General features: G+C 61.2%; 1 protein-coding gene across 1 annotated transcript; it reads right to left on the bottom strand.

Moving 5' to 3' along the window:
• Positions 1-600: 600 nt before the first annotated feature.
• Positions 601-10,071, bottom strand: MFSD2A (MFSD2 lysolipid transporter A, lysophospholipid; the record flags this gene model as incomplete). The annotated part of the gene is made up of 14 exons (XM_084274352.1): positions 601-1,241; positions 1,709-1,885; positions 2,039-2,182; positions 2,340-2,452; positions 2,764-2,847; positions 3,685-3,768; positions 4,084-4,205; positions 4,812-4,902; positions 5,015-5,187; positions 5,559-5,637; positions 5,767-5,890; positions 9,161-9,285; positions 9,761-9,883; positions 9,994-10,071. The coding sequence occupies 14 exons, from the start codon at positions 10,069-10,071 to the stop codon at positions 1,184-1,186; spliced, it is 1,575 nt and encodes a 524-aa protein (XP_084130478.1). The 3' UTR covers positions 601-1,183.
• Positions 10,072-14,002: the final 3,931 nt, after the last annotated feature.

A 14,002-nucleotide genomic window follows, 5' to 3' on the forward strand; every position in this document is an offset into this window, starting at 1 on the left:
CAGCCCCGTCTGCGGCACAGCAGCCATGGGCACGGAGTGGCAGAGCCAGCACAGTCCCCTCACTCTGGGGATTCCCAAAGTGGCTGCTAAAGCTCTGATGTGTCATTCCCCCCCTCCCCCTTCCTGCCCCCCAATTCTGCTGCGAAGAGCGGAATGCGAGACGGAGGTATAAATATCCTCTGAGATTAGAGCCTGCGCAGCACCCTGCCCTGGGAGAAAGGGCTGAGTGGCACCCACAGCCCACATTCCCTTTCTGTCCCGCTCCCCAGCTGCCGCTCCCGTTCCCATCCCCGCGCTCACAATCTCTGCAGTCGGCATTTTCATTTCATTCCTCCCACCACCCCCCCCGCCCTGTTCCTTCTCAACTTAAAGGGGAGAAAAATAATAGAGCCTTTGTTGGGTCGCTGCAAGGAGCAAGGAGCCACACTGGGGTAAGGGGCTGCCGGGCACGGGAGCCTGCCTGGATTATGGCATTCCTGTGCCTGCGGCTCAGGGAAGTCAATCCTGCACCCCGTGGCGTGTAAAGGGACCCTGGGCTTGCTGCCATCCACTCAAGAAACAAACAACCAACTATAACAAAAAAACCCTCCACGTCCATGCTGCTGGCTTTCTCCACCTTTATGTAAATATTAATAGGTTCTCAGGTCAGTTCCTTTACAGACATATACAAATACGAAATAGTTTTATATTTACATCATTAAGTTAATCAGACTTTCTATAAAAAAAAACACCCCCAAACCAAACCCAAAGGAGAGAAGAGCTTTCCCAAGTAGTGTTTTATGTACAGAGAGCAGAAGTGAGCTCACGGCCTCGGTGCGGCCACACTGACAGTGTAATGTACACTAACCATTACCCCCTGCCCCACGAGTGATGTTGGGAGCAGAGGGATGCCGCTCGGGGCCGGTCTGCTCTCCGGGACCCAGCAGGGACCACCAGCGCTTGTGTGCCTGAGGCACACAGGTACCAGGTCAATTTGTGTAATGTACACTACCGGCGCTCTGTGGATCCAGTGGAAGGCACAAGACCAGCACAGATCATCTGTTTGAGGCGGTGGATGCTCTGCACGGCTTCTCCCAGGCGCTCCTCAGCAGCATGGGGCTGGTTCAGCCCTCAAGGGCTCTGGGTCCCCCTCAACCGAGTCCTCCAGAGAGTCCCGGGGTGAGCAGATGGAGCCAGCATGGCGTCACACAATGCTGGCCAGTTCTGTGTTGTCTGACTCGGAGCTGCTGTTGCTGTCCTCCCTGGGGGTAAAGGGTTGGGAAGGAGGAACAGAGTGAGCCATGGAGCAAGGCCTGTGGGCAGGCAGAACTCTGCCTTGGAGTACAGGAGCCTCCGAAGGCTTGAGGGGCTGCTTGACAGACATCACCACCTTGCACTGTCCCCCCCCCAAAGGCTGGGGGGACACCTTGACAGACAACACCGCCTTGCGCAGTCCCCTCCGAAAGCCTGAGGGACAGTTTGACAGAGTCCCCGCCCTGCGCAGTCCCCAAACAAGTTTTCTTTAGCAATCTCAAACAATTCACGCCATTTCTTTGGAAGCCAGGATTGGAAAGAGCAGGCAGCCCTCCCCTCACCCCACCACCCACGGGGCCTGGAGGATTCCTGGGTGAGTCACAGTGTGTCCCAACATGCCTGGGCCTGATCCTGCTCCCACGCACCCCGCTGGCACGCCGCTCTTGCCACCTCTGTAGCACGAGTTGACACTCACCTCAAGTCCTGTAGGGCTTTCTTGTTTTTCCTCCGCTTCTCCTCGTCGATGGGGTACAGCTTGAACAGGAACAGGCCCAGCAGGATCAGCCCCACGGGCACGGCCGACACCAGCATCTTCAAGGTGAAGTTCACCTTACTGGGCTGGGAGCAACCGCGGGTCTGGTACCCTGCAAAGCTGTGGGCAGAAAGACACCTTCAGGCAAAGGAAACTGAGTTTGCAGGAGACAAACCCGTCTGTGCAAACAGAGGGCTGGGGTTAGATCCTCCCTCCATCCTCCCCGCCCCCGGGAAGCAGCGATGTCGGGATGCAGAGACCCAAAAAACTCACTCCAAGCTGAGCGTGGAGATGCCCAGGGAGACCCCAGAGGTGAACTTGGTGAAGAAGACATAGAAGGAGAAGAAGATGGCTTCATGGCCGTGGGATTCAGGGTGCTGCAGCTTGAAGTCGTCTATGACATCTGGGAGCATGGACCTGCACAGAGAAGGACAGTGAACACCAGGACGGAGCCAGCAAAGCATCCCCTCTCCCCGTGAGAGGGTTTCCCCTCCAAGAGGGAAAGAACAGGGCAGAACAGCCTCCTGGGGTTTCTAACAGCTCCAGCATTGGAAACGTGGCACCTTTCACTCACCAGGGCAGGAGGAAGGCGGCTGCAACACTGATCCCAGCTGCAACGGCCACAATGTAGGTGATGACGAGATTACTGTCCAGAACAGCCACCAGGATGAGGAAGGGGATGGCAGACTGGATAGGGGACAGAAGCCAGGCTGTCAGCAGTGCCCAACCCAGGCTCTCAGCCCTTCCCCTCCCGTGCAGGCCAGCCCTCCACCGCAGGGATTGCTGGGGAAGCAGCCACGCAGCCTTCCTCCCAGAGCCCCACAGCGGCTGTTCCCATGAGCCTGGGCCACATCCCTGGCAGTGTGGAGGGCAGGATGAGGGACCAGGTCCGCAGCACCAGCTCCTCCCCGGGGTGGTGGGGGGGATGCAGCTCTGCTCACCCCATGCAGGAAACACAGTCCTCACATGCCCCCCAGCATGCGAGGGGACCCACTCACCGAGATGCCCACGTAGACAGCAGTCTTCTTCCCAAAACGGGTGAGGAACCACTGCCAGAAGGGGATGGTCAAGGTAGCTGAGAGCTATGTGGGGGGAAAAGGGGTTGTGATGTCACCCACTGACCAGGTTCTTCTCTGGGGGCAAAAGCTCTTCCCAACACAGAGCCACTCCTGGGCACTGCCTCCCCCATCCCACTGCCAACGCCTGCTTTCCACACTCGGGGATGGCATGCAGCCACACTGCCTGCCCCAGCCCTCGCCCTGCTCCTGGGAAGGCGAGCTTGCCATTGGAGCAGGTGTGTGGGGCCACCTCCTCCCCCGGTGCGGAGCGCCCTGGCACGCAGCACCACTGTCCTCAGGGCACTGACACACCTGCACCAACACAGGGACGCCCGACTGTATCCACAGTGTGGCAATGGACCCGATCCCATCACCTCTGCCTGCACACAGCATGGCCAAGAGCTGGGAGCTCTGGGCACCTCGGACCTCCCAGCACCACTGAGCTGGGGCACGAGAAGGGCTCTCAGGGATGAGGCAAGCTGGAAAGGGCTCTCAAGGAGCTGTTTTGCTCTGTTTGCCTGGCAGGAAACACTGAGATCCTTTTCTGCAGGCAGGGAGGGAGATAAGTAGCAGGATTTGGACAAAAGGCCCCCACGGCTCCTGGTCTCCCCCATCTCTGGCCGTGTTCACGTGGGAACAAAGCCCTCGCTGTTCCTGCCAACTCGCTCGGCCTTTGCAGGACGTTTGGCAGCTCCTTTCCCTCTTCCCAGGGGACCTTCGGTCAGTGTCCCCACGCCAAGCTAGCACAGCCCCACTGCCTCAGCCTACAGAGCACCCACCCCATGCCAGCCCCGGGGGTCCCACAGCACGAGCCCACCCACCATCCCAGCCCTGGGGGCTCTGGCACGGGGCTGTACACACCATGATGGCCAGGAGGATGTTCTGGAACGAGTTGCGGAAGCCCAGGGTGTAGGTGCAGAAGAGGGCAAAGTTGCCCTCCAGCAGCTGCAGAGGAGACAGACAGCAGTTAGGGGGAGGTGTGTACCCTGGAGGGATGCACCCCTCGTCACACCGCTGCACCCAAAGTGCAAGCAGGGAAGAAAGGAGCCATTCACCCCCCCATCCAAGGGCTCGTGGCCACATCCTGCCTCTGCCTGGGGCAGCTTCAGCTCATTCAGCTGCTGCCTCACATGCTCCCAGCCCACCCGGATCCTTCCTGGGTGCGGATCTGGATCCTCTCCCTCCGCTCATCCCCAGCCACCTCCAAGCTGCGCTGCTGCCATTCCCTCTGCCCACCCCTCCAAACCTGGCTGTGCATACCATGAAGGCCAGCGAGGTGAAGAGGAAGCCAGCAATGAGCTTGATATAGGCACCATGGTTCATCACCAGCTTCACCCCCTGGAAGAAGGCAACAGGCTCATCTGACCGGAGCTCAGAAGACTCTGGGGAGGAGAACAGACCAGCCCAGCATTAGACCCCCCCACTCCAGAACAGCACCCTTGGGTGCAAGGGGTGCAGTGCTTCGTGCCTGCTGCTGAGCACCCTGCACAAGCCCCCTCACACTTAGAGCGCCCCACCTCAAGGAGATGCCTGCAAGGACCCCCTCCCCTCACCCAGGGGTCCCTCAGCCCCACAGCGGGCAGCAGAGAGCCTGGCTAATTGACCCAGCGGAAGCAGAGCTGGGTGCAAAGGGGAGGGAGGGAAGAACAGAAACCACTGGACTTTGGCTATCGCCTCCCACCGGGATGCCCCAGTTGGCACTGGGAGCCTTGGCTACACAACATTGTGCAAGATAACATTTATCTCAGGCACCACAGAGCAGAAAGCGAAGTCCTCAGCGCTGAGCTGCAGCATAACCCTGGGGAAGATGCTCTGGACACAGCACTGCGCCTTCCCCGGGCTCCCATACCCCACCTCTCCCCTGGAGCCTGACCCTCCCCTCTGCAAACGCAAGGGGCCAAGAGCTCAGCCACATTTTTGGGGAGCCCCTGACAGGAGCTGCAGCTTTTCCACAAGCTCAGAGTATTCAGGCATGTTCCAAGCCTCACCTCTCTTCTCCCGCACGCCAACCGAGAGGATCACGGCACAGAGGATGTAGAGTCCTGCTATGACCCCTGCAGCAATCATGTAGGCATTTCTCTGTGTGAGAGAGGCAGCAGTGAGGGAGGGGGCTTGTCCCAGGAGCCAGCCCACTCAGAAAGGCAAGGAGAGTACAGCAGGGTGCTGCCAGCATGTACCCCCCTCAGCTTACCGTGTCTGTGAGCGACCCGGTGTCGTGGGTCATGTTTAACTCCTCCATGGCCACTGAGGAGTTGGTCCTGCCAATTAAGATGGGGTTCTCGATGCAGGGGGTAATCACCTGGCCCACGATCTGGCCCTGGATGGCCGTGCCCAGCACAGTGCCCAGCACCTCCACCGTCATACCTGGAGGCAGAAGCCAGCGGGACTGAGCACAGCCCTTGAGCACAAGGACAGGGGTGCAAAGCCTGTCTCCCCAGCCCCAATTCAATGCCCTTCGCCAGGGAAACGAGCCAGCCCAGGCCTGAGTGATAAAGCCCCAGGAGAGTGTCTGCTGGGGAAACTGAGGCAGGGAGGGAGGCCAAGGCTTGGTCATGCTGCTCCCACTGCTGTATGACAGAGTGGAGGGAAAGATCTGGGAGCTCAGATCCCAGTCATCTGCTCCAGGCTCTTGGCTGAGGGCTTCTGGAAGAGGATCACAGCCCGGAGAGAGGAGTAAAGGAGCTGAGCACTGGCTACCCCCAGCCACAGCAAGGAAGGGATGGAAAGGCTCTTACGGTAGGCAGTGGCCGAGTCCCGCTCGCTCTGCTCCCTGCTGATGAACATGGTCAGCGCAGAGTAAGGCACGTGGAAGCACTGCAACAGCACCACAAGGAGAATTAGCTCAGGGATGGGAACCTGCCCCTCTGCGGGGCTCAGCGAGGTGAGGGCAGGACTTCATCCCCCCCCATCCCCCATCCCTGCTGCGTGCAGAGCCCAACTCACCGTCACAAGGGTCTGGAAGGTGCAGTAGAAGATGAGGTACCACATCACTTGGCCGCTGGAGATGTCCGGCACAAACCAGATGAGGATGTAGGAGATGATGGCAAACGGGGTGGAGAAGATGATCCTTTGGGAGAGAGGGGTGTTAGCTCAGGGGAAGCAGCCACCCAGGTAACCCCACCAGCCCAGCTCCTCTCACTGCCACACTGGGGTTCGGGCATCTGATTTAGAGGGGCTTCTGAGCTGCCCTGGGACAGCCCACCCTGCTCCAGCACTTTGACTGCTGCAGGGGCGATGCAAACCAGGCTGAAGGCAGCAGCTCAGGTCTCACAGGGGTGGGAAGGGAGAGAGGCAAATCAGGATGCCAGGGAAGAGCTCTGGTTGCAAAAACAGGCATCCCTGCTTCGACAGAAGGGATTGACCTACTGCTGCCTTCAGGTCCCAGCCCTGGCTCCAGCCTCTCCCCAGGCAGCACGGCCCTGCTCCCCAGCAGCCAAACACTTGGCTGGGTGTCCAGCACCCCCACAACCCTGGTCCCAGGGTCACCCCTGTTCTGCTGGCAGGGATGGGGCAATCCACCAGCCAGCCAGTTCCTTCCAACACCCCTGCCCAGCGTCCCAGAGCTGTGGGCATGGGGACACAGGGCGCAACAGAGGGTGGGAGGGGATTGCTCAAGTGCCGGGCTCCGGCCGCAATCCAAGCAGGGTGATGGCACCGGGAAGCTGCCCAGAGCATCCCTCTGGTCTGTCCAACGGATCTCACACCCCTCATGCAGCTGCAGCCCCGTGTCCAGCAGCCTGAGCGCACCACAAGCACCCAGGTCACCCCATCCCTCGGGAGGGCAGGGGAGGAATTCCTCCTCCTCCTCCTGGCACAGGGTCCTGCAGTTATACCCACGTCTGCTCAGGAGACTGATATTTTTTAAGGGGGGGATGGGGTTGCAAGCACATCGTGCTCCACAAACCACTGGAACAAAGCCCAGCTCGGACACAGGACAGACAGACACAGAGCCACACACAACCAGGGCTGCCCCTCCACCGAGCCACGGGGCTGGGGTACAGCCAGATCTTTCCATCCAGGCTGACGAAGGGCACACAAAGTTTAAATTTAAAGTTGGGGGTGGGAAAGAGTGAGAAACCGAATCTCCATGGATGGAGAGCCGGCAGCAGCGCTGCACAGGACCCAGCACATGCACATTCTTCCGTGCACACGTCATCCAGCGGAATTGGGAGTGGGGGGGGGTGGGGGTAAGGGGGAGGAAGGGAGGGAATGGGCCGAGCTGCCTCCAGCCACTCCGCGCCTTTTATCACCGCTCTCATACGTGGGGCCAAGGGAAACTTTGAATGAGTCACAACTCGCGCACTGGAAACACGTCACGCTTCCCCCAGCGCCTGTACATCCGACGTGCCAACTCCCCATGGGTCCATCCCCCGCCCCCCCACCCCCCCAGCACCCGGATCAGGGTGCTGAGCTCCAGCCAGGCCTCCTGGCAGCGTTGGACAAGTGACTGCGAGTAACCCCTGACCGAGGTGATTAAGGAGCTGGATGAAGGAGGCTGCCCCGTGACGCGCTCCCCGCTCATTGGCCGCGGCACGATGGTGTGTTCCTTTGTGCCAGAGCTCACGCAACCCTCCCCGGCCCCCGCCGTTAACTGTTTGCAAATAGCTGCTGTCCTGGGGAAGGAAGGTCAGAGGCGAAGCTCCACGGCATCAAGGAAGAGTTTGGTCATCAGGAAGTTTGGGATGGTTGAGGGAATGGGGACCTGCCCAGGGCTGGGGATAGAGCAGGGTCACCCATGCTGGGGGAGAGGAATATAAGGAAGAGGAAGAAGAGGGCCCGTGGATGACAAAGTGTGCCTAAAGGTTTCGGGAAGAAAGAGCTGAAAGGGAGAGGCGATGGCCCTTGGGAAGGTCTCCACTTCCCTATGAGGGGCTGGAGCAGCCCCAAGCTTTGAGCTGGGGACACGCTGGGGCTCAGCCGTGCGGGTCAGACCCTTGGAGCAGGGCAGAAGCTTTGGACAATAAACCCTTAACGCAGAGGGGTTATGCAGGGTCGCAGCATGGGTAGTGAGGGTCAGGCAGCAGCCCTTGAGGCTCCCTCCCCCAATCCATGTCCCGCAGCTTCTGGCTTTGCAGACAGGGAAACCAAGGCAGCAGCAAGTGGCTCAGCAGCCACACCAGCCTGGGGCGCATGGCCAACGGATCCCAAGTTCAAGGAGGCTTAAACTCAGCTCAAGTCCATCCCAAGTGGGCTCAGGTGGTTGCCCTTGAGCCACGTACAACAGCAGCAAGCTCCTCACAGCCAGCTGCCCCGGCACTGCGAGGGGCCCAGCACAAGTCGAAAGCTCTGGCTAATTTTAATGAAGCAGGAGCCGTTTGGAGGAATGCAGCAGCTCCATCCCCACCCCCTGCCTCCAGGACGTGAGATTACAGAGCGCGGAGCGGCGGCAGCCATCCCAACACGCATGGCTATCCCAGAGCCCTGCCTGCAGCACGGCACAGGCACCCCGGCTCTAATCTCCAGACCCCAGACCCTGCCGCACGCGGCTGTGGAGAAGCTATTTCAGGCCATGCCCTGAGCCTGGCTTTAGCTACGGCCGGCTGCCACTGCCCAGAGCTATTCCAGGAAAGCCCAGAAGCAGAGGGTGTAATCTGTGGGGGGGAAAAGGGACATGTCTCTCTAATTCCACTCCCCCCCATGCCCACGCCGCTGCTGCATTGTATTTCAGCAATCCTGCCGGCGCCCGGGACAGAGGTTATTTTAGCATGGGACATGTCACTGTGTCCCCACTTGGGCAGGCATTTGGGGCCGTCACAAGTCGGCTGAGTACAGGCACGAGCTTTTTGGAGCTTCGCAAACCCCATCCCATCTGTCCAGCTTCCCTTTGGCACCCTTCTGCTCAGCGCCCTGGTCTCAAGGGCAGCAGAAACACCCACGTGCGGGCACCCAGATCCATGACAGCTGCCAGAGGAGCATCCTCACGGCTGCCAGCTGGCACCCCACCGCTGTGCACACCCCCGTCCCTCCTCCCTATGGCTGTGATGCCATCTGCTCCGCTGGCAACGTGGCCTTGCCGCCAAGCGGGGCTCACCAGCCACGGTCACAAAGTCCGGCATTGGAGCATGGCATTGGAGCAGCTCTGGGAGCTGCCACAAGCACAGTGACACAAAGGACCCGCAGGGACAGCTTGGGACCCGTCACAGTAACCCAACACAGACTTGATACCCCAGCTGTTGGCAGCACCGTGGGGTTTTTGGGGCGCTTGGCACCTCCCCGGGGTGAGACAGGCTGTCAGCACGTCCTGCCCTGAGAACCTCCTGCCAAAGGACACGCGAAGGTGACTGGGCACACTGTGACACACCGGGCAGGGATGTACAGTGCTGCAAGCAACACTTACCAGGGCATCAGGCGGCCCAGGCGGGTCCATGATGTTTTGCTGATAAAGAAGCCCACCATGGGGTCCGTGACGGCGTCCCAGGCTCGGCCCACGAACAGGATGATGGAGGCATAGGAAGGGTCCAGCTGTGAGAAAACCCCTTGTGTCAGGGCATGCAAAGCCCCCGGCTCCCTTCCCGAGCTCCTCAGGACTGTCCCAACCCTACTGTGACCCCACTCTCCTTTTAGGAGCTGGGGGACGGGCTCCTCCAGCCTCTCCCCCTGTCCGGTGGGATTCGAGGCACGCTGACCCAGTTCCCCCCTCCAGAACCACCCCACTGCGCTCCCCCCTTCCCCCCTCCCTAACCTCCCGCCGCCTGGGGCAGAGCTCCCCAAAGCCCACCCCAGAGCCAGCACTGGGCACCCAAGGGCACCGCTCCGTTCCCGCTTCCCCCCAAACCACCACCCTGACCCCCGGACACGCCACCAGCCCGGTCCCCCAGCCGGGGTACGGAGCGGCTGTAGCCCCCCCCCCCCATCCCGCCCCGGCTCGGCCCGGCGGCCACACACGGGACCACAACACCGACCCCCCCCTTCTCCTTCCCCCCGGTGCCGGCCGTACCTGTGCCACGTCCAGGAGGAAGATCTGGAGGAAGAAGCCGAGCGCGCAGCCCGTGATCTGGTACGGAGCCCCCCCGACGGCGTAGCACAGCTTGCTGCACACCGACAGCCGCTCTCGGCTCTCCTGCCACCGGCACGGCCGTTAGTGCCGCTGAGAAGCGCCCCCCGAGACCCCTCTCCCCCTCCATCCCATCCCATCCCACCCCAGTCCACCCATCCCGCCCCGGAGCTCACCCTGCGGCGGGGCTGGCGGCAGGCGGGCGGCAGGAGCCCCCCAGCCCGGACCCGCTCCGCGCCGCCGCCCCCGGCCATGCCGTGATGAATGGAGCTGCGCTGGCGCCCGCGCGGGCCTTGTACCGGCACTTGGCCCGCCCCACTCCCCGCCTCTGCCTCCGCCTCCTCCCCCCGCGCCTTCCTGCAATGCCGAGGGCTCGGCCTGCCCTGCCCCGGCCCTTCCGACTGAGCCGAGCCCCTTCCCGCCGGCCTGTGCCCTGCGGCCCATCCCTGCTCCACGTCTCCATCCCTCCACGTCCCCATCACCCCACGTCCCCATCACCCCACTTCCCCATCCCTCCACGTCCCCATCACCCCACTTCCCCATCACCCCACTTCCCCATCCCTCCACATTCCCATCCCTCCACATTCCCATGTCCCCACATTCCCATGTCCCCATCCCTCCACATCATCATCCCTCCGTGTCCCCATCACCCCACGTCCCCATCACCCCACATCCCCATCCCTCAATCCCCCATCCCTCACCCCTTTACTCCCCTCCATCCCTTCCCTTTCTGCATCCCACCTCCCCTCCCAGGTGCCCCCATTGATGGCAGAGGTGGAGTGAACACCACGTTGCCCTACAAGGGGACAGGGCTGGCAGAAGCTCCCTGTCAGCTTCCCCGTCCCATGGGTCCCCTAGGGCTGGGGAGCAGAGACCCTCAGAGCCAGCCCCTGCGTGGTCCCGCTCTTAACCTCCTGCTGTATGGGCCCATCAAAGGGGCCAAGGAGAAGCAGGACCTTACCCCAGCATCAGCTCCCATGGCCCCGGGCTGCTGCACAACAGCTTCAGCAGGTGACACTGTCTCCCAGCCCCACCTGCGGTGTTCCCCATGCCAGATGGCTACGTGGACATTGATCCCAGCACGGGTGCCGTGTGCCATGCAGGGATGTAACACAGCCACCAACTCCAGCAGGGTTCAGAGACGGACAAGTGCCACACAACAGGGCTGCATAGTGGGGTGAGCAAGCAGGGCCATCGCAGCACCCAGAGCCATCTGCTCCTCCGTGGGGACAGGGACAGGCAGGCAGGGTGGGCAGCTGTCACTGAGCTGTGACATGGGACACACAGAGCCCGAGCAGGGCAGCTGGCCATGGTATGCTGCAGTGGCACAGTAGCTCCGGGCACTCCCTGGTTTTGGGAGTGCTGAACTGGTGTCACCAGTTACTCATGGCTTCCTGCCCCTTGCATAAGTTGGTTCCCCCAGTGCTGCCACGTGTCACAGCTGGATGCACTGTTGGGCACTCAAGGATGTCACCCACCAGAGACAGGAACCCATGTGAGGCTTCAGGCTGTTCAAATTTGTTCAGTGACACGAAACACCTTGAAGCAAGAGGGGAACAAGGTGTGGGCAACACCACTTGCCCAGCCAGTTTGGGAGAGACCTGCCTTGGGCTCCGTGCCCCGCTGTTGCTGTGCTGGACCTGGGCATCTGGCACCAGGAACCCCCAGGACAGACACCCTGGTGTGAGCTGGAAGCCCTCCAGTCCCCCCCAGGAGAAAGTAGCTTCCTATCAGGAATGGGCTTGTGCCTCATCTGCTGGCACACTTGTGTCATGAGTTGCTGGGGCTCTGCTGTCCCTGAGCATCAGAGCTGGAAGGTTGGGAGGACCCTGTGCTGAAGTGAGCAGCATGAAGTGTTCAAGGGGTCTTGGGTTTGGGGTTTAAGGGATCTCAGTTTTGGGATGCCTCCTGTGCTGGGGGGCCATGAGGAGTGCGTGGCCATGCCATGTGGCTGTGGCCAGCTCACCGCTGCCTCTGGGTGCTGGCAGATTCCTGGACACCCTCTTGCTGGGGGTGTCCTGAGCAGCATCAGTGCAGCTGCTGGGGACATCCCCACGGCTCTGTGTCCCTGCCTGAGCCCAGTGCTGCACCCCAAGGCACAGATCTGGTACCCCACAGCACTCTGCTCCCTGCCACACATAACCAGGGACCTGCTGAGGAGGCATCTTTGGGGCAGCACCCTCCAGGCCAGTGCCCTGGCTTCCTTCCCCACGGAACAAGCCTCTTCCCAGGAGCGGAGGGGACCCCCATGGTGGCATGTGGCTGCGCTGAGGGACCAGGGTCCCCACACACAGGGTGATCTCATGCTCAACTCCTTGTTGTGTTTGCCCCCAGCACCAGGACCCTGCTCCCTTTGTCCCAGGGGCTCCTCGGCTCCTGATGCATTTGGCTTCCCTGTTCTTGAGCAAAGCACCAGAAACGGGCTCCTGGGGAAGCGCAGCTTTAGGGGAACAATGAGCCACCCTTTGTGCCGGAGATTGCACAGGAAGAAGACCATAGACAGGGGTAGCCCTGCCTTATGTATGAACAGACATAGAAAGAGCAGGAATTCCTGGGATTTGGAGGAGTTTCTGCCCCAGTCTGGTATTGCACAATTTCCAGTGGGGGATTTTAGACCTTCCTTCCAAGCATAGGACCTGCCAAGGGCTGATCCCAGTGAGAATGTGAATGTAGCCAGGCTTGGTTGGGGCTGGACCTCTCACAGGGTGACCCTTGGCACCAGGATGGGCTTGGTGTGGTGGTCCCACAGGCAAGACCAGAAGTCAGACACTGCCAACAGTGACGCTACGCCACCCCAGGCTCCACAGCCCTGAACAGAGGACTTCAGGGGCTGGGACCCAAACGCTGGCCCTGGGGACATGGTTCAGCCCTGGGGACTGGGATGGGATGGGATGGGATGGGATGGGATGGGATGGGATGGGATGGGATGGGATGGGATGGGATGGGATGGGACAGGATGGGAGCTGCTCCAGCGGATGCTGGCTCTGCCATCCCGCCTGCCACCCACCTCTCCTTGCTGTGACGGATCTGGAACAGTTCAGAGCAGGGGCTGAGCAAGCATGAGCACACCCGAAACCAGACAGCCCTGCCAGGCTGGGCCAGCCAGGAGGGGAGGATGGGCTCGGGGGCAAATGGCAGCAAGCAGGTCCCAGATCTGTTGGGGGCTGAGGGCCAGCCTTGGCATAGCTCCCTGGCTTAGGGACATCCCTGCTTGCACACGGCAGAGCTTCTCCAGGGCTCAGGGCATCTCCTGGCATGGGGCAGGGTGTGCCGGGGCAGAATGAGTCCTGGGGGCTGAAGAGACAGCAGGGATGATGCAGTTTCCTTCCCCTTCTTAGGTCTTCACTGCTGCATTCAGAGTGGGTGGCTGCACTCCCTGGGAGTTTGGACTGGTGTGTCCCTAGGGCTGGGAGTCCTGACCCCCTCCCATACAGCCAGACAGTATTTCGTGGTGTCCCCATGCCCTGCCAGGACTGTCCCTCTGCCTGACAGTTTCACGGGGACAAAGGGGACTCATTGCATGGCAGCGTGGCAGGCGCCAGTGCTGCCCACACCTCTCCCACGTGGCACCCTGGGGACTGTGTCATAGAGCTGAGAGGGATGAGACGGGACCGCGACGTGTTGGCATGGGGGCTGGCAGCCTCTGCTGTCCCAGGGGACCTGGGAACCCCCCCCAGGGACAACCAGGTGGCTCAAATGCTGCTGCTGCAGTGGGATGGGGACAGTTGGAGTCCAGCTCAGGGTGTCCCGGAGACTCCCATCGGACTCAGGGTGACTGTCCACTATGAGGAAGTGCTCTGGGGCTGGAGCTTCAAAGTCCAGCCCTGCTGTCACTGGAGATCCAAAGGGCACAAGGGCCTGGGACCTGCTTTGGGTCACGGACTGGAGCCACGCCAGCTGCCGACTGTGCCAGCACCAGCAGAGCTGTGCCAATGCCAGAGGCATGTTCTTGGCACTGGCTGTGGCATCATGCCAGGGCCCTGCAACCTGAGGGGCACAGCAAGGCCTGGCTGGAGGGTGGCACCAGCCCTGTCACCCACAGAGCCGCAGCCCCCAAGCGCACACCCACCCACTCCTGTCTGACTGTGGGTGCCAGCACCGGCAGTGAGAGGCTCTCAGGTCCTGTTTTCCGAGCTCCTGGAGAGGCTGGGATCAAAGGGCTGCACAGCTCCCCCCCAGCCCTCT

The sequence above is a fragment of the Gallinula chloropus genome, assembly GCF_964237585.1.
Source record: "Gallinula chloropus genome assembly, chromosome: 22".
In the NCBI taxonomy this organism is placed as follows: Eukaryota; Metazoa; Chordata; class Aves; order Gruiformes; family Rallidae; genus Gallinula; species Gallinula chloropus.